At 44.1% G+C, this 24,510-nt stretch overlaps 1 protein-coding gene across 8 annotated transcripts in view; it reads right to left on the bottom strand.

Annotated features, from left to right (window-relative positions):
- TSPAN4 (tetraspanin 4) overlaps positions 1–24,510 on the bottom strand; it is a 518,538-nt gene that overhangs the window by 273,342 nt on the left and 220,686 nt on the right. For 2 of the 8 annotated variants that reach the window (XM_073347178.1, XM_073347179.1), the window contains exon 1: positions 1,049–1,674. The exons of 1 other annotated variant lie outside the window; for it this stretch is intronic. In XM_073347178.1, the coding sequence (XP_073203279.1) occupies positions 1,049–1,381 (333 nt within the window). In that variant the 5' untranslated portion in view covers positions 1,382–1,674. 5 more of the 8 variants (XM_073347186.1, XM_073347183.1, XM_073347181.1 and 2 more) reach the window with 5 other exon arrangements.

Genomic DNA, 24,510 nt, shown 5'->3' with positions numbered 1-24,510 from the left:
TACATCTCTGGCAACGCATGAGAGAATGGAAAGTCTGTAGTAAGCAAAGCATAATTTCCAACCACAGCCCCCCTCAACCACCCCCAAATGCCAACATGGTGCTGCCATCGTTTTACAACACCTCATCCTTCCATTCCCTGCTGATGTTCCACCCTGGGAAAATTCTGATTGAGTTACTGAAGATAAGCACTCCAACAAAACATCTTCCCATGCAGAGATCTGGATGGGGCTACTTTGAAACAGAAGGAACTCCCTTTCTCTTCTGCCTTGCCAATCAAGTCACTTCATTTTCACATGGGTAACAGCATTCATGATCCACATCCCTGACCGTGCTCCCTCAATCAGCCTCCAAACCCCTCACTGTCCTGCGCCTGGCAGAGAAACACCCACTAGCTGGCTTTTACCAGCTGCTTTATCTATTAAAATGATGACGTAGAAATGCATGCACGTACATGTCATAATGTGTGTTCTGGTGACGCATGAGTATTGGGTAAATCCAGGCCACAGAATAGCAACCTCAGATAATCCAAACTAGGTGAGGCAGGTATTGCAGTATACCCACAGCTCAGAGACAGTCACACAAGGACTCACAACTGCCGGGGAAGAAAAATCACCTGCAGGCTTCTGATACAGGGCTTAATGCTGCAAGGTGCTGATCTAAAAGAACATTTAAGCGTATGCTTAACTTTAGCGATGTGAATAATCCCTCTGACTTCAATGACTCTATTCAGGAACTTAAAGTTAACCACTGTACTCAGGTCATCAAAGACATACATACAAGTGACCTTCTGTTCGGTATATTTTGCCCTATATTGGGATTGCAACCTACCTGTGTAGAGCACGGGGAAACGGGAGGGTACCTATGATCCTGATTTAGCACACCCAAAGAAAGATTGGCCTAGACCTCGCTTACATCCAACTTTCAGTGCTCACAAATTGGAGGAAACAATAAAGCAAAAAACTTTCAAAACCCAATGTTTTCCCCCCACCTCTTACTAAAAAAGGGGGCGCAAAGGCAAACAGCTCTCGGTCTCAGGTGCGTACTCACCCAGAAGAGAAGGTTGAAGACAAACATTAGGTACTTGATGCACTGCAGGCAGTTATGAGCCATGCTACACCTCTTCAGCTCTAGGAGAAAAATAAACGAGAGATCCAGGTAAAAGACAACGTACTTGTTCCCCTTGGGGGATGTGTACTTAGCCTTGGTGGCTTTAGGGCCCGGGTTGGTGTGGAATCCGAAAAACGAGTTGCTGGCGGCCCCAAACTGGCCGCCATACATGCTGCTGTAGCGACGGAAGGCGCCATTTGGAAAACTGTAATCCTTGCTGTCCAAAGAAGGACTCCTGTGATAGGTCGATTCATCGGTGCTAGACCTGCGCATGGTGACTTCCGATTGTTCCACGGTTACTACTGATGTGATGTTGTTGGATGTTGGCGATGGGGGGCAATATGTTTATTTATTTTTTTCCTGTCTCCTTATCCCCCTATTGCTTTGCACCAGCTGTTCTTTTGTCTGCCATTCTGTCAAGGAGTTAAGTGTGCTGAAAAGCAGAGATTGGCAAACTGGAGTCTGCTCAGCCAGGAGTTAGGGAACAGCGTGCTTCCGTGTGAGAGAGACTTCTGAACAAGTAAACATTCCCTTTGGTTTCACGCTTTCCCCCCCCCCAGCCCGCCCTACTACCAAAAAACAAAAGAAGAGACAGAGATAAAAAACAAAAGAAGAGACAGAGATATACTGTACCCAAAGCAATTAATTTTAAAAAAAGGATGTATGATCTCGCTTTTGTCGCAAATGCCATATAAAACCCTGGCTCCACATGCTAAACACACGCAAGAGGGATGGTGCACAGACTTGTGGGCAAGAACAGAAATTATCCAAAAGGCAAGCAGCTCCCATGCCCCATTCCTCTTTGCCACATTGCTCTGCCCTGAGATGCTCAGCTCACTTTAAAGATCCCTGTTTCTCCTCACACAGACAGAACCTATGGTAAGTGAACCACGAAGCTTCATTCACAGTGCTGCTGACACTCCTCTGAGACTCCAGTCCAATCATGCTCTCTGCTAGTATACAGTCACAGCTCTGTGGTCCATCCCTGCATCTGAAGCGAGCGACAGAGAGAATGAGCGTTCTTACTGTATCTCATGAATGCCTGCTCAGCATTCTCTCTGACTCCTGCCCTCCCCCAGCCAATCAAAATTACCCTCAGACAACATTACTCCGCACCACCACTACCTTGTTTAAAATAAAAACCTCCCCTTGGTTTCTTCTCAGCAAATCCAACATAAGCTGCTTTTAACCAATCACTGCACAGGTGGAGGGGCTACAGAATTTATCTTAGATTTAACCAGGCCCATTCCCCTGGGTAGTTCTATTCTCAATCAGTCCTGTGTACATCAAAGCTTGGCGCGGGTTTTAATCATCCTAGCTGCTAGTGGCTCCTCAGATTTACAGTTCTCAGCAAAGAGCAACTGAATTTAGATTTGGTCTGACGTGCAATTGGTCCTGCAAGGATTGGGTAGGCATACATTACACATCCAGATTCACAGGCACACACATAGAATGTGCTGCATATGGCATACACAGAGAGAGTGCTATAGATTACAGCAAATGTAGTAATTAATCCACTTACGACTATCAATCAGATTTTAGATCAAAAAAATCATAACAGTCCCATGCATGTATTTGCTTTTGCAGGAGATGCTATTGAAATTCACTTGCCTGAAGACTGGTCTGACTTATCTATTATGTTTACTCACTGTGGGGACTTCTCTTTTTCCTTTTTTTCAAATCAGTATCATCACTCGGTTTAATGCTATTTCATTACATTTGCTTCTCTCCCTACCTATCTGTTTTTCCATACCATGTAATCTATTGGGTTGGCTTCACGCTCTGCGTGTGGGGCTCACCTCCCCACAACTGGCCCAAGCTGCTCTAACACTTCAGCAACTAGTAGAAAAATCTTTCATACAACGCAACTTTCTCAGAGAGGAAGGATGTGCTTGTAGCTTAAGTATTAGACTAGAATGCAGGAGAGCTAGACTCAATTCCCGGCTCTCCCACATACTCCCTGTGTGACCCTGGCAAGATGTTTTTGATTTCCATCTGCCTCAGCTCCCCATCTATAATATTAACACCTCATTTCTGCCATCCTTTGTCTGTCTTAACAATTTATATTGGGGCAGGGACTGTCTCTTACTATGAATATTGGGGCAGGCTGAAGAGGTGTTATACACACACACCCACAGAGCAATCAATTTATTTAACAGCAAAGTTGCCTTTCTAAGTTCATTCCTGCAAACAAACCTGATTCAGTTCATTTATAAATTGCTAAGACTTTCATTCATCATCTTCCCCAATATATAAATATACAGCACACCCCAGCTGCTAGTATTAGAGAGAAAGCACTGCACTAGGTTCTAAGAACATTCCAACTCTGGCTCTTAGCCCACATGCTTCTACAGCCTTGCTTAAAAGTCATAATTTTTTTGTACCCCAGTTTCCTTTTCTATAAAAACAAAGATATTTCACAAGGGGGGCGCTCTTCCAGGCCTACAGCAGCTGTCCTTCCCTTTCCTTCCAGATACAAACTCCCATCCCCCATACAAAGTCCTTCTCATCTAGGATACAAACACAGTCCAAAACAATCCATCCTTCCAGTTCTGAGCTTCTGATTCACCACTTACTTCTTCTGTAGCTTCCCTCTCCGCCTCCACCTAGGTGCGTAAGGCAGGCAGACCCATTTAGCTGATGAGCTCAGCTGCCTCAACCTTACAGAACCTTAACCCTTCCCTACCTGACCCCTGATTGCTGCAGATAAGCCCAGGAGAGGATGAAAAATTGAATTATCTGACTTCTATGAGGTGGCCCCAGTGTCTTCTTAAGACACAGATCGGTAGTATACCCTGTTCATAACAAGACTGACCCACCTCACAAAGGGATGATAGGGATTAATTAATGTTTGATTTTTTTTTTTAAGATATAGAGGACTTAAGTATGATAACAGCCTCTGCATGGCCATCTCAACACACACTGTTTGCATCATCATTTAGTTCTGGTTGTTTCTTTTTAAACCACTTTGCTCATACCAAACATAGGTAGGTGCCTCTGATGCACACATCCACTTGGTGCAGCCCAGTGTACCTGGCATCTCTCAATATCCCAGAATGAGGATAATGAAGGGAATGATAATCCAAAAGGGAATTTCCCCATTCATTTTAGAAGCAGGCTCTCTGTGCCTCTGCCCATGCCATCCAAGTTTATCCTCACAGGGGTCCTGAGGAAACTCGGATTTTAATCATTAAATCTCCCCTACTTCCCATCTCCTTGCTGCATAGAGCAAATTCCATTCTGCAAGGAGGGAAACCCATGACTTCACCTAAAACAGCCCAAAAAGAAGTCTGTGGGAAAGAGTGAAGTACTTCTGCAACAATCCCCATCACTACCGAAACAGGGGGATGGGAGAGTAGGGTAGGACAGAGGAAAAACTAGCTTTGTGGTTAAGGGAGGGGACTGAGAAGCAGATCTGGGTTCAATTCTCAGCTCTTCCACAGACTACCTGTGTGACCTTGCACAAGTCATTTGGTAGCTTAATTCACCTTCTGCAAAACAGGGGTAACAATACTTCCCAAGCTCACAGGGGTGCTGTGAGATTAAAATCACGTCTGAGAGGCACTCAGCTACTGCTATGATGGGGCCACATATATGTGATCGCATGCACCCCTGTATTCACACACTACTGTAATAACCTTTGTACAAAATATGCCTTGTGAAGTATTTGAAAAGTAACAACTTGTTGGTCAATATAATTATGGTGAAATGTGTGTAGCAACATTATATGTGAAGTTATGAACATAAATTAAAATCATGACCAAAGTGCATTCACCACTTGGAGAATGAGTAAACCTGCTTCTCAAAGACAAAAGGACAAGCTGACACCTTATCAAAGCTGGTAGGCAATCACCTAACAGATGGAAACAGATCTGCATCCTAGCAAACAACAGCATGGAACCTCTTTCAGCACTTTAGGGGGGCAACCGACCTAATAGATCTGGACTGTCCAGGAGAGGGCTGCACACACATTTTTGGGGGGAAATCCAGGACTAGGAGTGTGTTTGGGTCATCTTGCAACAAGTAACCAAGGCTGCTGGAAGCCAGAGTGTGGCTGGTGTTTGCTGACAGGCTGCTAGTGTCAGAGTTGCTGGACCAGGGCTGTGGTTGTGGCTATACAAAGACACTCAGGGTGTGACCTGCATGCTGCCTGGGAGGAGCACAGGTTGGGAGATACAGCAGCAAAGCATTGTGAGGCACCCCAGGTTGCAGGGCAGGAGTGACAAAGCCCCTCACAATATGCAAATAAAAAGAACTAGCAAACTAAAAGAATGGAGTGGTGTATGTAGGTTGCTAACCATTGCCCCTTCCTTAGGGGTCAGCAAAAACCCACGTGTCTCCAGGATGTACGATGTGAGAGAGGATTCACACCATTTAGCACACACCCCTTGTGAGCCTACAGAAATGCACACGATTATAAATGAAGCAATATAAAGAAACACTAGATATAATGAGTCTCATACTCTGCTGAAATAGTTTCATGTCACCATTTATTAACAACAATGGTGCCCCACAGTGTTTCCAGAGTGCAAAAGGGATCAGTTTAACATCTCCATTATAAACCCTATTTCTGAGGGGCTCAAAACTAGTTCATTTTTACTGGCCTCCAGATGTCACATTATGTGCAAATGCCATTCACTAAAACAGAACTGACCCTCCCTCATGGCAAGAAATCAATCGCCCAATAAAATTAAACAGAAAATTCTCAAGCTTCTTTTCCCTCCTCCACCTTTTCCCCCCCTTCCCCCATCAGGTCACGGGGAACAGGAAGGAACCTGACACTCTTGAGAGGATGGTACAGCACAGATATTAAAACCTGCCACACAATCAGTCCTTAATGCACATGTGTGGATTTATTTATAAAGCCAAGACATGAAGCAGAAGAAAGAGTTTCTAAAAGTGGCTCCTGGGTAATAAATAATAAAACAACATACAAGGCCACCTCTCACACAGGAGTCTTTCCACACTGAGGTGGCCAGACATGGGGAGGCTCCAGTGCACCCCCATATGAAGGATGGTTCCACCTCAACCTTCACCACCCCAGGGACAATATGGCTCACAGTAATGGTAGCTCTTTTAAGGCAGTGTTTCTCAAATGCGGCCACCAGGGGCTTTTCTTGCTGCCACAGCCTCCTGGGCTGTTATGGGGAGGTGGTGGGGGTGGGGGTGGGGGTGGGGGAGTAGCGAGTGGCCCCTCCCCCTCACTGTTGCTCCTGGATGCACTGTCTTGGCGTTGATGGCTGGAGCACCAGCAGGGATTGGGCCCTGCCCCCCCTTTGGAGACACCTGGAGCACAATGGTGGAGAACCAGGCAGCCACTGAGTTCCCCACCTTCCCGGGGCAGTTGGGCTCAGGCTTCAACCCTGGAGTGGTGGGGCAGTAAGCTCTGGCCACAGGGCTTTGGGTTCCAGCCCCGCACTCATCCCCATTGCTCCTGGCCCCTGCTACCTCCCCCAACCTCCCCATCCAGGGCTTAATTTGTCCCAAGGCTTGACAGGGCTGAGTAAGTCTGTTGTGAAAAGTAATATTAACAGACATACAAGTATTGCTTTTCACAACAGCCTTACTAGCTAGCAATAAAAAATTTACAATGATTTGGACATATATATGTGCATATTTATTTGTTTTTCCTGAAGCTAATTAAATATTTTAGGAAAAAGCGTGAGAGTGGCCACCAACTCTTACTGAGGCCACCAAAAAAATTGTCCTGAGAACCCCTGTTTTAAGGCATCATTTTGGCAGGGAGCTTACTATTCTCTCTTCCATCTAATATCTATCTGTTGCTCACTATCAATATACAGTAATTCAGTGGCTGATAACATGCACATATAGAATCCACCTCTTTTTGATCAGTTCTGTTATAAATTAGAAATTCCTGCAGGAGACGGGAAGAAGTTTTGCACCTCAAATGCAGAGCCCTATAGAAACAACATTGCCAACAAAGGGCTAGATTCTGACTTGGACTATGTGCCCGCAAGGCAGTCAAAACCCTCCTAACTGCTATCCAAGGGCTACCTGGACTTTAGATATGGGTGATTATGAGTAAACAGGGTTACTCACTTGTTCCCTCCTTGGAGCAAGTGGGCAGGAAAAAGCAAGGAATGGGCAGAGCCTTAGTCTCCAGCCAGAGTAGCTGAACCAGCCCAGGAGGGATGTAGTAATTTTCTGCTGATATAGGCCAGCAATAAATTAATTCCCCCATCGAGCAAGGAAAAAACAGAGAAGGAATCCCAAACCAGCCCACATTAATCTTTATTACCCATCCACTTTCCACATTCTCATTTGCATCTGCACATTGTTATCCTTTGGCCAGTTCATACTGATTCTCACATACAAGAAAGAAACCACTGTGCAGTCTCACTAACAGAGATTCAGTTGGTGTGGATTTCAGTGGTACACTAACATTTGTGTTGTGATAGCTCCGTCCACGTTGGTGTGAGTGGAAGTGTCATGTCATGGTGGAGCAGATTTGCGTCACAAAATCCTGGCCCATGGAGTAAAGGAGATTGCACGGTAATAACGTAAAACAAAGTCCTGGCCACAGATCGATACTGTAACAGGCTTAGATGTTAAAGGCAGAATTGTAACAACTCCATTACCCTTTTACATCTCTCTGAGCAATCTCATCCATTTACATGGCTTCAGATATCATCTCTATACTAATAACTCACACTAACAACTCTTCACTCCTAATCTGTCTCCTTCCATCCAACCCCACGTCTTGGTCTGTCTCTTTGACAACTCCTCTTAGCTGCCTCATCCTCTGCTTACCCTTAATAAGGTGAAACCCAAATTCCTCATCTTCCTTTCCGAAACTTGCTCAACTTTACCCCTTTTTCTATTATGATTAACCAAACTACCATCTTTCCTGCCACATGGGGGTTATATTTGGCCCATATTTAGGCCACCTCTAAATTCTCTTCCCTCTTCCTCCTCAAGAGTTCCAAGGTCTATGCTTTCCTTTCCATCACTATGGGTAAATCTTGCAGAGTCAGATTTGAAGTCAATTGAAACCAATGGGTTTTGGATCACCTTCATTGTGTCCACCTTCACTACTACATTCTCCCTCCTCTATGACCTCTCTCTAATGCATACACACACTTCCCTCTTCAATCCATACAAGATACAACCACTTAACTCATCTTCTTTCTTCATCAGTTTGTTCATGTCACTCCTTTCTTTGAAAAAAGAAAAGGAGTACTTGTGGCACCTTAGAGACTAACCAATTTATTTGAGCATAAGCTTTCGTGAGCTACAGCTCACTTCATCGGATGCATACTGTGGAAAGTGTAGAAGATCTTTTTATACACACAAAGCATGAAAAAATACCTCCCCACACCCCACTCTCCTGCTGGACTCTTTGAATCATTCCAACGGCTCCCCGTTTACTATTGCTGGATCTTTAAGCTTCTTGTCACTGTCTTCAAAGCTCTAGATAACTGTTCCTGTCCTTAATCAACCTGTCTCAACTTGCATTACCCCCTCTCCTATGCTCTAGCAATGTTCCTACCCTCAACAGCCCATTTGTGATCTTCTCGCATAAACCCTACCATGCGTTCTCCCATGCTGCCACCTGCATATGACACAATATTCCTTTGCTCATCTGCAAGAATCCTACCTTGCCTTTCTTTCCAATAATTTTCACTTTAAATTGTGATGACAATTCCAGAGCAGTCAAATCTATTACAAAGTGGGCCCACCGAATAAAAATGGCAAACCACTGCAAAAAAATAGTATATTTAGTTGTCTCCCTCTATTTTTGCACCATGTGTACATGCAGCACAGCACTCTACTAGATCGAAAATGACGTGCTCAAGCGTATGTGGTTCTAAGATCTAATACTACCACACGAAAGTCTCTTTCACAGGTTACTGTGACGGTTCCATGGCTTAGTATGATGATAAATTAATTATGGGTTTATTAATACACAGTAAATACTTAAACATGTTAATTAAATATACATACACAGAGACCTTCAGTGCTTCACATTAAAGCATTAATTAAAACTGATTGCAGTGCTTCTCTCTCTGCAACAAGAAAACTAGTAAACAAACCTCTTTTCTGCTGTTTTTTCCAATGCACATGTAACACCTTAAGAGCTGCTGTGAGGTCAAATTTGGCCCAAAAATGTAAGGCTTTGTAAAAACAAGCTCTTCCAAAGGCTAAGCCTAATAGAAATGTTTCCATTATATTTTTAAAGGTTACAACAGAATTTAAAAAAAAAAAAATCTAAACCAGCATTCCTCTGGCCAGTTTGCAACTCCACTACTGTGAGAGTGAAACTGGAAAAAGAAAAAGAAAAAAAAAATTCATGAAGCTGACTAGTGTATTTTCATTGTCCAAGCCTAGAAAAATGCAAAAAGTAACCAAAGAATATCAACAGCGAAAGATGCATTTGAGGTTTTTAAAGTTCTTTTGGTGTTAATAATCCACAGCTATCAAAATCACAAGTAACTAACTTCTTTCACAATATGGGGAGTCCTGGTGTTCCACTGACCTGCACGGTGTGCAATCGTTTACATTGAGGCAAAGTGGGGACAACATGCATGCTCTGATTTGGAAGCATTTTACTCTCATTTTGCACAGCTGTAAATGATTTTACAAAGTGTAGGACAACAGAGAATCAGGCCTATGATTTTTGATCTGACCATATACTTGTAACATTAATGGTGGAACACAGCCATTTAAGATACATAGTCTCTGTTCAAAAGGCAGAGAGCTCTCTACTGTGAACATCAGACATATGGGAGCATATTGACAGACAGCTGTATTATTATTATTAATTATTTGCTTTGGAGAGCAGCATACCCATCTATAGGACAAGAAGTCGAGGATCTGGTGAATCACTGTCATAGTACGCTAGCCTTAATGGGTGTACTGGTCCCCAAATGATCCCTCTCCTCCCTTTCTCCCACATAGATTTCCACATAGATGGCATAATTAGTTGCTATGGAAATAATAAAATCATAGATAGAGAGAAGATATTTTGGGCATGATGTGCAGTGGCCTTTATTTATGCATGTGCAAAGTTGCATCTGCAGGAATGGGCCCACTTTTTATGCACATTCACCTATGTGCAAAGGTGAAGTGCAAATGTGATGGAATTTACACACACAAACTCAGCTGGGCACAGGGGATTTGCTCATGACAGTTCTAGCAAACCCCAACAGCAGTGCAAAGAAAGTAGAGGAGCTGATGTGTGTGTGCACAAGCAAAGTGCTTGCTCCTAAGCCCAGTGGAATCACTGCAAAGACTGTCTTTGGATCAGGCTCAAAGTTCTACGTGCACAACTTGGAGGCCTCCTATTCCATATTGAGCCCTTTAAGTTTGTTGTACCTTTCTCTGTTAACACAGGACTTTTCCCTGGGTGTTTTAGTGCTTTGTCCTGTATAATACTTAGTGGTCCAAGTGAGGAGCTTCCACAGTTTCCCTAGGAATAACTGTTTATTTTTATGTCATGAGCAGAGCGGATTATTGCTTCAGATGAGGGATAAGCAGCTCTAGCAGATGAACTCTTAAGAAGCAAAAGACCAGTTAAACTGCCAATGCCCTCAGTAATAAAGAACAAAGGAATAGAAATGCAGATCACATGTGACATTCTGTATAAGATGAGTTGTTGCCCAAAGAGAATCTTTGCCAGACATTTCCATGCAGAGTCAGCAGCACCGTACCGCAGCAGTGTGATTTATGTGGTAGCTTTCTTAAAATTAGGTTGCATCTTCGAACCTGAAAGATCAGCTGAGGTTCAAAGAAATAGCACTTCAAACACACAGCCAGTACACATGCTCTTGCTGTCTAGGACAAAGTGATGGATCAGCCCTAAAAATCACTGTAACTGCCCACAGGCATGGTAACTTGAGATAGCAGATATTTTAAAGCAGCTGTGAAAAGGGAAAAAGACACACCGTTGGTTTTTAACAAAGATAATCATTTGTTGTATCTTAGCCAGCATCTAATTTTTATTACTCTCAAAACTCCAGCTGCAGAACAATAAGTTCAAAATTAACTGTTTGCTTCCACACATCTTCAAAAATTTACTTTTAAACCAAAATTTTTGAAAAGCCAAAAGTTAAGCTCCTACATCCACACGCAGGCTCCTAAAATAAGTTTCAAAAGCAATAAGTACCCAGAAGTTCTCACTGATTTTAATGGGAGTTGCTGGGTGCTTGGCACTTTTGAAGATCAGGTCACTTAGGCCTCGTAGCAGAGGGAAGACTCACCCGAGTGGCGTCTCCTGCTGGTCATCTGGGAATTAGCTCTTTTCCAGACTCAGAGCACCCTCTGCTGGCTGGCGTCTTGCCTGTCTCAAGCACTCATGTCCCTCCCGGACCCCTTACCCTGGGGTTCTGCCCACTGCAGTACCCCCACATGCTGGGTCTCCCCTCCCAGGGGAACCCCCAACCCTCTACACCCACCTTGCCTCAGTGGGTGCTGCCAGTCATCATCTAGCCCCCTCTCACTGGGGCAGTCTGCAGTTTGTAAAGGCCACTCATCATTGGCAAGGGGATCAGACCAGCTGCCTCTGCCTATTCCTGGGCTGCACCTCCCAGCCCCAGTACCTGCACAGGCCTTTATCAAGGCCTTAGCCTGGGGTGTTGCCAGGCTGGAGCTCCCCCACTCCCCTTGCCTTTCCCCAGCACAGCTCTGCTTCTAATACCCTATTCACAGGCAGCTAAGTCCTCCTCCCTCCAAGGCAGGAGAGAAACTATGACCCAGCTTCTCCCTTAGGCTTTCTTATGCTCCCAGCCCAGCCCTGGCTGCCTCAAGCCCACTCCTGATTGGCTCCCCAGGGCTGTTTTTAACCCCTTTCACACCGGAGCAGGGTGACTGCCCTGCTACAGGCCCCCAATTCAGTAAAACACTTGAGCATGAGCTTAATTTGTAATTCAGTGGAACCATGGGTGGTGTGTGAACTGCAGGCTGGTGGAGGCTAGAGCTGGAGCCCAAAGCCCCTCCCCACTGCGGCCCCTGGTCCCTGCCCCAGGCTAGCCCCCCCAGCCCTTGAGTGGGGGGGCTAGCCTGGGGCGGGGGGTCGGTGACGAGGGGCTCCTGGCTCCGGCAGGGGGAGGTGCATAGAAGGGACAGGGCCTCAAGTGGAAGGGGTAGGGCTGGGGGCTAGCCTCCCCCAGCCTGCAGTTCACACACCAGGGCCACTGCACAGGGAGACTGGAGCCATACTGCCGCACACAGAGCAGGCAGGAAGTGGGAACCTGGGGGCACAGCCTGAGTGGGGCCACGCCTGTCTGTTTGGGGAGGCACAGCCTCCCCAGTCTATGGTACCTGCCGCCCATGAGTGGAACTACTTGTGTACATAAAGTTAAGCGTGTGCTTAAATGCTTTTCTGAACCAGGGCCATATTTAGGGGTGTGAGGTTGTGATTTTCAAAAAAGTCCAGCTGGCACCTAACTCCCTTAGGTTCCTTTGAAAATCCCAGCTGAAATATAAACATAAACTTCTGTTTTTGAAAAGACAAACTCCTGTGGGGAGCTGCAGCTTCTTTTTAACTCGGTCTTTCCCATTTGAAAGACATTACCTTTTGAGGATAAGTAAAAGAACATTACTTTTTATAGGAAACTAAGCCAAAATATTATGGAGTTTCGACAGCACCTACCCAAAATGTAATCCTTATAAAGCAAGCTTCACTGCAGAGTGTTTAAAATTAAATTGAAATCTGCAGCAAATTAAATGGCTTAAACAGAGTATTTGGAAAGGAATAATAAACAAAAACACTAGGTGACTATTAAATTTTAATATGAAAAGGCAATGTACCTGTTTAAGGAAAATGTGACTAGCCAGATATATACAATGCCATCAGCTATTATTCCTTTCTTCTTGATGTATAAGGAACAATGGAGGCTTATCTCATCCAAAACACTGACAGTAAACAGCAGGGGTTCTTTTTCCCTGACATCTCTGTAGCCACTTGAGCAAAAAAGGGGGAACTCCTGCTACTTGAGAAATTTTATGTGCAGGCAGGGGCACAAGCTTTTGTCTTCTGACTCCCCATACCTAGCACACAGAACAGTGAGAAATCAGATTCGGCTTTAGACTCAATCAGCAGAGAAGCTTCAGAATAAAATATTGCAACTCACTGCACAATGTAAGTGCCTAAAAATGAAAACTAACATTTAAATTCACAAAACATTTAGTTTTAATTATAACAAAGATATTTAGGACCCAATTCTCCGCTGGTGTAAATTGACCCAACTGAGGTCCCTCTTCTCCTAAATGTAATCTACTCTCTAGCTGCCAGGTCAGCCAAGCTGCTGAGCCCAGCTTCTGACCCTGGAGGCAATGTATTCTACCACCTAAGCAACAGGAGTATCTCCTCAGGCAAATCTGAAAAGATCTGGTCTGACTTTTTAGAAATCTTTAATTGATTCCTATCAGATGGAGGCTGAGATGTCACTCTCCTTGCCCCTTCCTTCCTTTTCTTTCCATTCCTTTATTAATTATTATTATTATTGTTCTTTTTGTCTTTCCCTCTCCTTTTGGGAGAAAAAAAATCAATAAAATATAAACAAAACAAACAGACCCAGCTACATTTAAATCACTGGATCAGCATCAACCTCTTTACATCAGCATACAGTCTGACCTTTAACCTTATACTCCCCTGTTGAAATTTCTTACCTGACTGTTAGACACTAAAGACTTTTATGTTGTTACTCAATGAGGCCTCAATTCTGCAAATGTAAGTTAAATAAAATGCATACTATGTCCATGCTTATTCACCCAAGCCATTAAGCCTGTGTTTAACTTTAAGCACAGACTTAAGTATCAATTGAAGTCAGTGTATCTTAAGCACATATGTAAATGCTTTGCTGATTAGAGAAGAGCTAAAGCATATACATTTATGCTTTTATTAAACAGGTGTCTAAGAGGAATTTTCAATTTTTAAAATATTCCCCCATCTTGAGTATTTGCTGAAATTCTGAATTTGGATAGAAAAACAAAACAAACGTAGCGTATATAAAACTAAGCCACTGCACTCTCAGGGTCAACCCCCCAACCACACCACAGTTGTTACTTTGTTATATGTATGGCCATTCCTCAGGCTGGCCATACGTAGGTCGGTTTATTACTTGTCTTCATCAGACCATTATGAATTAAACAAGGAAGTTGTCCGAGGTTGTTTCCCTGAAAATGACATTTTCACTATCAGTTTTCAGGGATGGCAGGGAATGGAGACTGAAGAATGCACAGTGATCACCCATTCACTTCCTTGATCTACAACTTTTCCCTTCTCTAACTTTATATGTTATCAAGTCTCCCAAAATTCCCACAGCAAAATACGCAGTCAGGACATCGCAGTAATGGTTCTGAAAGTTAAACGTTATGGGTCAGATCCATCTCTGGCATAAGATAGCATAATTCCATTGATGCCAATGAATGCAAAGTCAGCTCTGTGGATTCCAGTGGATTTGGCCTAAGGAGTGTAATTCTGAGTTTTTCTCTAACTGTTCTCAAACTTGTAGGCAAGCTTTCCTATAGCTTTTTAAGAATTAAAATAAATAAATAAATAAAGCAAGCAAGTAACTAGGAGCGCTCAACCAGCTGGATTGCTTGAATGTTCTCATCTTTCCTTGTGGAACAGTAATTCCATCCTTCACAATTAAACACCCATACAACACTTTGGGCTTGATTCTTGGCACCCTGTAAATTCACATTGCACTGACACAGCAGCACGAACTGACCATGAAGCAGATGAGAACTCCTCAAAGTGGGAGAATCCTAGCCTGGTATAGCTTTATGCCACTTACTTCTTCACCCTCTAGCATAAGAGGCATGTCAGGAGTGGGAAGGAGTGAGAGCCAGCTGATCCTCGGCCAGCAAAATGGCTCATAGGATCACAGAATATCAGGGTTGGAAGGGACCTCAGGAGGTCATCTAGTCCAACCCCCTGCTCAAACCAGGACCAATTCCCAACTAAATCATCCCAGCCAGCGCTTTCTCAGGCCTGACCTTAAAAACCTCTAAGGAAGGAGAATCCACCACCTCCCTAGATAACGCAGTCCAGTGCTTCACCACCCTCCTAGTGAAAAAGTTTTTTCCTAATATCCAACCTAAACCTCCTCCACTGCAACTTGAGACCATTACTCCTTGTTCTGTCATCTGCTACAACTGAGAATAGTCTAGATCCATCCTCTTTGGAACCCCCTTTCAGGTAGTTGAAAGCAGCTATCAAATCCCCCTTCATTCTTCTCTTCTGCAGACTAAACAATCCCAGTTCCCTCAGCCTCTCCTCATAAGTCATGTGTTCCAGTCCCCTAATAATTTTTGTTGCCCATCTCCTAGGGAGACGTTCCTGTTACCACAAAATACAGCAGACTTGAGGCTGCTCTAAAATATGCCAGGGGCTACATCTTCTCCTGACTAGCCCCTAGATTGCTAAGGGATGGAAAACTTCAGCAAGCTTAGCTCAGGTGCATCTGATGATTGATCCTTATATCTGAAACTAATGAAGGCAGGGACATAAAACTGTGGATGATCTAAAAATAACTTCTAAGAATATCAAGCTGGTATATGAAATATAAAAACGGAGATAGTGATCTCTCCGTAGAAGATTCAGACCATATCTCTTTCCTTATTACAGTGCCCAGGTGTTTTTACTAGGGCAAGACAGAATCTCTGATTTGATTGGGGGCACCTAATATGCATAACCATCTCCAGACCTTTGAAGTTTGCCATATAGGTCTAGCAGTACCAATAATATTGCTATAAAATGGTGTATAATTGTGAGCCTATTAATCTTTAATGGCCTGATGGCCTTTTCCGAGGGCCACCCAAGCCTGTGCTTGGGGGAAGACCTGCTTACTTTAAATTACTATTTGTTAATGTTCACGCATTTTATCTGGGCCCATGGTAAACTATCATAAAGCTACAGCTGTCCCTACTCTGTGTAAGGAGATTTGTTATGGCAAAGGCTGGAAAGTATTTCTTAGGCAACACAAGACTGGTGAAAGTGCTGATATGATGAGAACTCCTTGGCCAAAGTCAATTTGAAATCAGCTAAAACTGATCTTCACTTGCCTCCATCTGTTCTGGAATAAAAAAAACACAGCAAATAGCCCTCTAGACCATCTCAATTGTTCCAGTTCTCTGAGGACCCAGCTATAGAGATGCTAGGAACAAACCTTCCCTGGTTTCTTAGCAATCTAGAATTGAGGGACAGTGGCTATCTTTTATGACATCACAGAGGACAAAAAACCTACTGTACTAGGAACCCAACCCAAAGTTCACTGAAGTCCATGAGAGTCTATCCATTTACCTCAACAGGCTCTGGATCAGGTTTAATCAACTCAACTTTCAGTTACACCAGTGCAACCCCCTTAGCAGAATTCTCCCCTCAGTTAGACACTCAGATCTCACTGCCAGGGTGTGGTATAAGCGTATCAGACTGGGATTAGTTACACAACTATCAGACTAGGTTTATAACAGTCAGGCAGCCCCAGGGATGCCTGTGCAGTTAAATTACTGTGGATAAAGGCAGCATTTTAACAAGCCTTGTAATTCAACAGGAAGGGCAGTCGTCTGCTCCCAAGATTCCATTTGGGGGTATAACCTCTGCATGTGGCCTGGGGGCAGAAGGAATGAGTTTGGAGGCTCACCCCATTGCCACAGAATCAGGATACTCACAGGACTGGTGAACATCCGGCAGTCATGTGACAGACGTGACAAGTTCTTAAGCCTGGGGGTTGAAAGGAGAGGAGGGGCTGGAATTGTTACTCTATTTGTGAGTGCTCTTTGATGGCCTGCCGACAGCGTGGAACTGACAGCACTCCCAGAGGAGCCATGTGTCCGCTCCTCCCGCTTCAGCCAGATGTAAGATACTGTACTAGGATGACAGCTGCATCGCCCCTCAGCCCCTGCATAAAAACCATATGGAAGGCTTCAGTAGAAACATACCCCCATTAAAATTCACCTTATCATACAAGATTCCTTATGGTTAAAACTTGCTCTAATGGCACAAACCTCATTTTCCTTGACAAACCTAGGGCACAAAGTCCACAATCCGTGCACTACATGGGTAAATTGCTCCAAGGATTCTCACCCTGGTATCTTTTCACCATTGCAACATGCTCTATTTGGCAACTCCGAATGCAGCCATAAGCACTCTGGGTCCTGGCATGATCTCTCCTCAGCCTCACCAGTTCCTGGGTGTCAAACTCTGATAAAAAGGGAACCATGCCACAGTCAGCCTTGGCCCAGGCTAATGTACTGATTATCTGATTTCCCTGAGCATAGCTATTTGCATACCTTATAAACTAGTGTGTCGTCTCATTGGAAGCCAGTGTACCACAGCTTCAAATCAGAGGGAGGTTTTTTTTTCTTTTTTTAAATATTAGACATTCATTGATTGCAGCTTGACAACTCTGGAGTCAATTAGATGATAAAGGGTTCATCACACATTGGTTGGCTCCAAATCTATGGAGAGCGGCACAATCGGCACAAAGAAATGCACACTTTACATGTCTTCTGGTCTTTTTAATTCCAAACTACAAATCACAAAATCCACATAACAAAAACCACAAATCAGAGGAATTACACAGAAGGTTCCCCTTTTTCTGGCCCTAGGGATACTCTGGTCTCAGCTGCTTATTCAAGCTCAGCAACAGACAGACTTCAAAACAACCTCTTCTCTTCTCGTCGTCTTAGTGGTTCCCAGTAATAAGATAACTGACTTTAGCTCAACTTGGCAACATTCCCCCATGGTTGCATTCCCCAGCAAGCCTGCCTGGCACACACTTGCTTGTAGCTCTCCACTTCTCCTGCCAAAAAAGCAGGTCGGGGTTGATCCACCTTGTCAAAAAGATAACCTCAAGGCTGGCCAGGCCTCTGTTGGACCTATCTGTTTGCAGAGTCCAAGTGCTTCTAGATCAGAGCAGACAACATTTTAAAGGTTCTTTTTCATTAAAAAATAAAATGAATAGAATGTAATATCATCCCAAAGAGTAACTCTACCATGCAAATGAGAGAGCAGGCTGGGCAAGAGCTGGCTGGTAAGTGCTCTAAGAGGGATTTAAGCCACTGATCCATGCTGAGCATTGAAGGAAAGGGGAAAACACTTTCAGGAACAGGGAAAATAGCAGAGCATCAAGGCAGCTGCTCCCCTGTTACTGGACAGGCTGCCTTGGAGACAGAGGAAGGATGACCTTGTGGTTAATGCACCTGGCTAGGACTCAGGAAATGTGGGTTCAATTCTCTTCTCTGCCACAGACACAAGTCACTAAATTTCTCTGTGCCTCAGCTCCTCCCAGGGGTAAAATGGGACACAAATTGTTTCTTTCTCCACATAGTTTACCTAGATTGTCAGCTCTTTGGTGCAGGTTCTACTTTTTCTTCTCCATATGTTCATGCCCAGCATAATGAGGCCCACATCTTGTTTGGGCCCTCTAGATGCTTGTTTAAAGGCTTGTCTACACAATGGGGTAATGCGCACTACAGGGGTGTGATTTCTAAAGCGCTCTCCTGTGATGCACATTAATTGGTCCATGTAGATCCTGCTGATGCACACTAATGATTTCCTAGTGTGCTAGAACGTACGTTAGCTACCTTATAGTGCACTAAGAAATCTTTAGTGTGCGCCAGCAGTGTCTACAGGGAGCAAATAACGTGCATCACATTAGTGCACTTTAGAAATCCCACATGCGTAATGCACATGACCCCACTGAGCGTACAAGCCCTTACACAAATAACATGGACAACAACAAATTGCAAAGTGTCGCCAGGCTGTTCTGAAAGGTACCCAATTGGAAATCCTTAAGCAGCAGTCAAGAACAGGAAGGAGGAGGAGGAAAAGGAAGGTAGGCTTTGAAGGAGAAAGCCACAGAGAGCAGTTCTTAGCCCCCTGAAGCAGAGTAACTGGAGAAGGGGGGTGCAGTGCAGTATTCTTCCAGCAGAGGATCCTGCATCCTAGAAGGAGTTGCGGGGGGGAAACATACAGACCTGAAGACAGAGGAGGAAGAGACAGCAGTGACTTAGCAAGGGATGAGTATGTAATAAAAACTGAAATTGCTGGGTTCGGATGGTGCTGTCACATTTTACCAATTTAATTTTTTTTTTATCGCTCCTTTCCATTCCTGCATCCAGTGTGCATGGTGCATGTGTCTGTATTAACGACAGCAGAAATACACACCACCATCCATTTCAGTCTCTGCTCCATCCTGATTATCTTCTCTGATGTACCATGACTCCTTAGATGGTAAAACACTGGGCTTTCTAGTGCCAAAGCACCACTTTAATCCCAGTTTGGAGACACGTACCAAAGGAATTGAAATCAACATCACTGCCATCATTTAATTTAATTTATTGACCATGTTAAGCTCTGTCAGGAGACAGAGGCTCCAGCAAGAGACATGCTCTGCTCTGCCATCAGATGTTACACAGAATCCCTAAGATGGCTCAGGGCAACAGAGATGTAGCACACAGCACTTCAAAGCAAAACACTTTGCAGTAATAACATTCAAACACTAAGGAGGCTTACATGATTTTTTTTTTTGTTATACTGCAAATAAAAAACACTTTCCATGTGGAAAATAATACAGCTTTAAAAACAAAAAAACTCAGTAGACCGTACCTTGGAGGGCAATGGCCCCAAACCAGCGGCAGCACAATGGCAGTTTTCCCGGGTGGGGGGGGGGGTGGGTTACACTTTCATTCTTTGCAAGATGGATGAGGCTCTTTGGGGGTTATTCCAACCTCAGCAGTTTGGAGAGAGCTAGACATACATCAGTAAAGGAGAGGGTGTGGTGGTAGAGGTATTCATAGGGATATATTTACACTTCAGTATAGGCAGGCGTTAGTCACAGAGCTATGTTCCCATCTGGGTGGAGGTGTTACCCAGAGATGGTCACATGTCAGTAAGGGTTAGTAATGCAGCCATGTCAAACTCAGACTCATAAAACCTTCACACATAGGGATTAAAGTAAGGGGGAGGGCAGCAGGGTGCAATTCTGCCTTCCCTAATAATAGCAAAGTTAACGGCTCTTTTGGAATTCCCTCTCCTCCTTGCAAGGACTCGGATGAGCAGAGCAATGTGAGGGGAGAGCATCTCCAAGAGTCCTTATTTGTGGGCTTCATGACTTGTCTCTGTGTTCTTGGGCCAAAGGCAGAAGGTTAATAGTTTCTAAATGGCAGACTAACCAGGCCCAGCTGCCAAATGAATGCAGTAGTTTATCTCCTCCTGCTCCAAGATAAACCTCTGTAGTAGAAGCCGAGGTAGTGGGGTTTCTTCCCAGGGACCTAGTAGCCTCCTCTTGCAAAACAGGCATGCTCTTCACTCAATGTCCATTAGCGGCAGCAGCCACAAGTGATGCTATTCCCCCACTACAATTAATGGATTTTTTGGCAAATAACTTTAGCAATAACCACAGCACACACAGAGTTCCCTCTTTGGCTCTGCAGAGCAGAGGGCTAGTAGAAATCAATACTTTATTCTCATAAACCTGGCATCTTTTCATTAAGAAAGGAACTCCATGCCTTCAAAAAGGTTTCGCCTATGCAAAAAGAGGCAGAGATCAAGGGGTCATGAGGAAGGATGGTAAATACCAAAAAGGACTTGAAGATACAGGATTCAGTGAGTTAAATGGTCATTCTTTTGTGGGGGCAGGGCAGAAGAGACACTGGGAACAATTTATCTACCTCTTAATGAAGCAAAAGAAAAATACAGCTGTATTTATTCTACAGCTGTGCAAATTTTCATGTAGTCAATTAAGTTATCCCCCTTTCACAGTTTAGAGTCCAGAAGGAAGAATTAGATCATGTTATCTGACTTCCTGTATATTACAGAACATTAATTCTCCTGCAGCTACCACTATATTAAGCCCAAAGACTTCAATTACACTAAAGCATTTCAGTGCTCAGGAAATTGCTTTGCAAATCATCTTCGAGCTGACTTTGAGTTTTACAAACGTAGCCATTATTAAAAATATACAGAGAAGTGTTTTAAAGGCTCAAATGGAAGTTAGGCACCCAACTCAATAGAAGTTGTGTGCCTACTTGCTCTTCATACCTTTGAAAATCTTCCTCTAACTCATTATTGGTTAATGGAAATATATTTCAGCCATAGCAGCTTGTAAACTGTTCACTGTGACTGTTGCTTTCAGTATTCACCTTCCAATTTACTATTCTCACCTTGTTTGCTCCCCTAAGTCACACAGTGTTTTTCTTACTCCCTGACTGGACCAGACTCCCAAGTCCATCAAGTGGTTTCAAGATGGCCAAGTGAATGTTACCAGTACAAATACTTATGTGAATACAGTTCTGCATGAGCATGTGTGTCTGAACGCATTCATTGTATTGTCTCTTCACGCAAGCATTCTGGTGAACAGAATTTCACTGACAAACATTGGTGAAAGATGAATAACATGTTTATTTTTAAAAACTGTTTTTGTCGGGTTTGAATTTCAGCGAGAAGAACATCATGACCAAGTTCCCATCTGCTGTAAGTTGGCACCTCTCTGATACTACAGTGACAGAGACCAGTTATCCATCTAGATGGATGGATTGGCAGGATTCACCAGAGTGGTACTTGCTTAACCCAAATCTACCTTTAATGCCACACGCTGATTAATCATCAGGCTCTGAAATAAACTGTTCAGATGCGCACATTTTCAGTCGTGCTTCAGATTTATAGACCCGATCCTCAGGCAATGTAAATAAATACAGCACCACTGAAGGCAATGGATTTATGCAGCTTTACACAAGGTGAGGGTCCAGCCACGGGCCTTTAAATTGCTCAGGCTTCAGAAAGCCAGACAAACAATGACACTGAGGATATATTTTCCCCTGTGTGCACCCTGGTACACTGGCTTTTTCATTCCTGCTGATACCTTGAAAAACGTCTGCGGCAGCATTTGCTTTAGTTAGAGTTCAGATTAGATTTAGGTAGATTTTGCCTTCTCTCTTCCTCTGGGTGGGTTTTGTTTCCCTTCTTCAATTCAGTGGCAAGTGCAGAGGCTTGATTCATGCAGCTCACACTGGTGAGAAGAAGAAGAAGCAGGCGAGGCATCCTTCCTCAGCTCTGGCACCAGCCACACAGACGATTCAGCCGTTAGCCAGCCTCGCAGCAGCAGCTCCTCATTTCACTTTGGTCTAATGGATGTGAGGGAACCTCAGGGGGTTTGGACTCTGAAGGAGCCCTCTTAAGCTGCATCTCTGACCAAGTTTGGCCTCTCTCTTCCCAAAGGCAAACGGCCGATGCAGGCCAGAGATCACCTTACAGTCATCTACTGCCTGTCAATCCATACAGCGCAAGCCAGTTGCACTACAGAAGCCAGGTTTTAGGTTTACTATTTCCTTCTCAGCAGTAATGGGTAGCAGGATACTGCTGCCAATTACATTTTTATTATAGTCTTTGCTTGGTACTGAACACTGCAGTTAACTCTGTCAGGAGTTTCATTATAACCCCACTTTCAGCTGGCTTTTTTTTGGGGGGGAGGGTTAAAATGCACCTTTTAGGCTGAGATCCTCATTGAGTGAGGCCCAGGTGGGTGAAGGGAGCAGCAGAATGTTGCATAGAGTTCTGGCCAAAAGAGTCTGGATGAGAGGGAAAGAGATGAAGGGACAACATGGCTCCATGAAGCAAGGTCAGAGCAACCCACGACCATGAAACAGCTGCAGCTTGTATTGGGATTTATTAACTCAGCTCGTGTTTGTTTTGGAATCTGAATTATATTTTATTAGTCTATGGGTCTGATCCTGCATCCACTAAAAATGGGAGCTTTACCACTGATTTTTGATGGGTGTCGGCTCAGACTCTAGATGACCTTTAACAACAACAAAAAACCCACATCCACCCATACCATGCTGAAGTTTTCCTTTAAAAGTAAAATCAAAAAGTACCCTGGGTGATGTATGCTGTGATGAAGCCATTCTAATTAATTGCTGCTTCTGTTTCTTCATGTCGTATCATAAACTGTGGCATTTCCAACCGCAAGCATTTAAAAATCATGAGTCAGCCCCAAAGATCATGAGACTGGCTTAAAAATAATCTTTTAAAAAATATATTTTTGGGTTCCTTTTATTTGCCTTCTGGTTTTGCAGCCTCTCTCCACAACCAGGACGTTTAGAAACTTACTTTAAAGAAAAAAAATTTTAAAAAAAGCTGAGATTCCCATGTAATCACAGCCACTGGGATTCTAAAAGCAATACCGAATATCACAAGGCTCATGATCAACCCACAAAAGCTGGCAACAGTAAATTTGCTGAGAACCTTCATGCTTGGGTCATGTCACACATGTCACAGCAAGATTAACTCAGCTATTCAAATTGTCAAGGCCTGGTGGACCAGAAATGGCCAAACCATCCTACCATGTATTGTCATGTCCCTAAACACTCAGGTGAGCACCAGCCAAGGAGAGGAGAGAAAGAAAATGAGCTAAGAGATAAACCAATGAAATGTGGAGGTGCATCAAAGTAACAAAGTGGGTAAATTACAATGTTTCATGTAGTCCTCAAAAAGCTACTTAGGGCTAGGTCCCGCCTCCTATTGTAAAATGTGCTTGAGGGGCTCTAAAGGGAGAAAATTTCCCCACCCATCTTCCCATTAAGTGATTCCCTTCACCCGCTTGCAAACCACCATGAATGATGTGTACAGAGGCCTGGTGATTCCACAGAAATGCTGTCCCCTGGCAGCCTTCTCCCTGGTAGCACCAGATGGGGGCTCTGCAAAAATGAGAATACCACACTAGGCTGTTACACTAGGGTAATGCAGTGGTGAATTGGACCCTGTGGGGTGGTTTCTCTGATCCGTCAAGTTCACTTTGCGCTGCTCTTGCTTTCTTCTGTTACCAAATCTCCATCACCAGGTTTCCTTAGCAATAAGCGATGAGGTAGGCATGGCATAGTTGTAGGACAGAGATCTTTACTGAGCATACTGAGAGGCCAGTCTTACGTGCCGAGGCTGTACTGTTTGAGTGCTAGCAGCCTATTCCTGGCTTGTCTTATTAAGCAGTTACCACATATAACTAGATCCCTCCTGAAGCCCCACCCTCATTCTCCACTTCCCCTCATTGTACTATTGTTTATATGGCACAAAGCAAACCTAAAGCAGACGGAGATTCCAGCTGGAGAATTCCCCATCTAGGAGGAATCTCTGCCAGCACAAAACTGGTGTAAATGGCCCTTACAGCCTCCTGTGTTAGAATTGCCACACCCTGCCATATGGGGACAGAGGTGGGGAGGGAGAAGGGTTGGGACAGCATGAAGATCCTCTATGCCTAAATCTCCAGTGGCATACAGGCCTTGAGGGAACTCATGTCAGCGGCATCAGTTAAAGCTGCCTCCTGCACTGGGGCTGGGCATCTGGGTATCAAGGATCCGCAACCGTCCCCTGACAGCGTCCCCTCCCTAGTGTGCCTGAGAACAAACTGCCTGTGTTTAGGAAAACCCAAACTGTCTGC

This window comes from Lepidochelys kempii, chromosome 6, assembly GCF_965140265.1.
Source record: "Lepidochelys kempii isolate rLepKem1 chromosome 6, rLepKem1.hap2, whole genome shotgun sequence".
NCBI lineage: Eukaryota > Metazoa > Chordata > Testudines > Cheloniidae > Lepidochelys > Lepidochelys kempii.
Note: the sequence above shows the minus strand (reverse complement) of the source record. Positions and strands in the feature narration are given on the sequence as shown.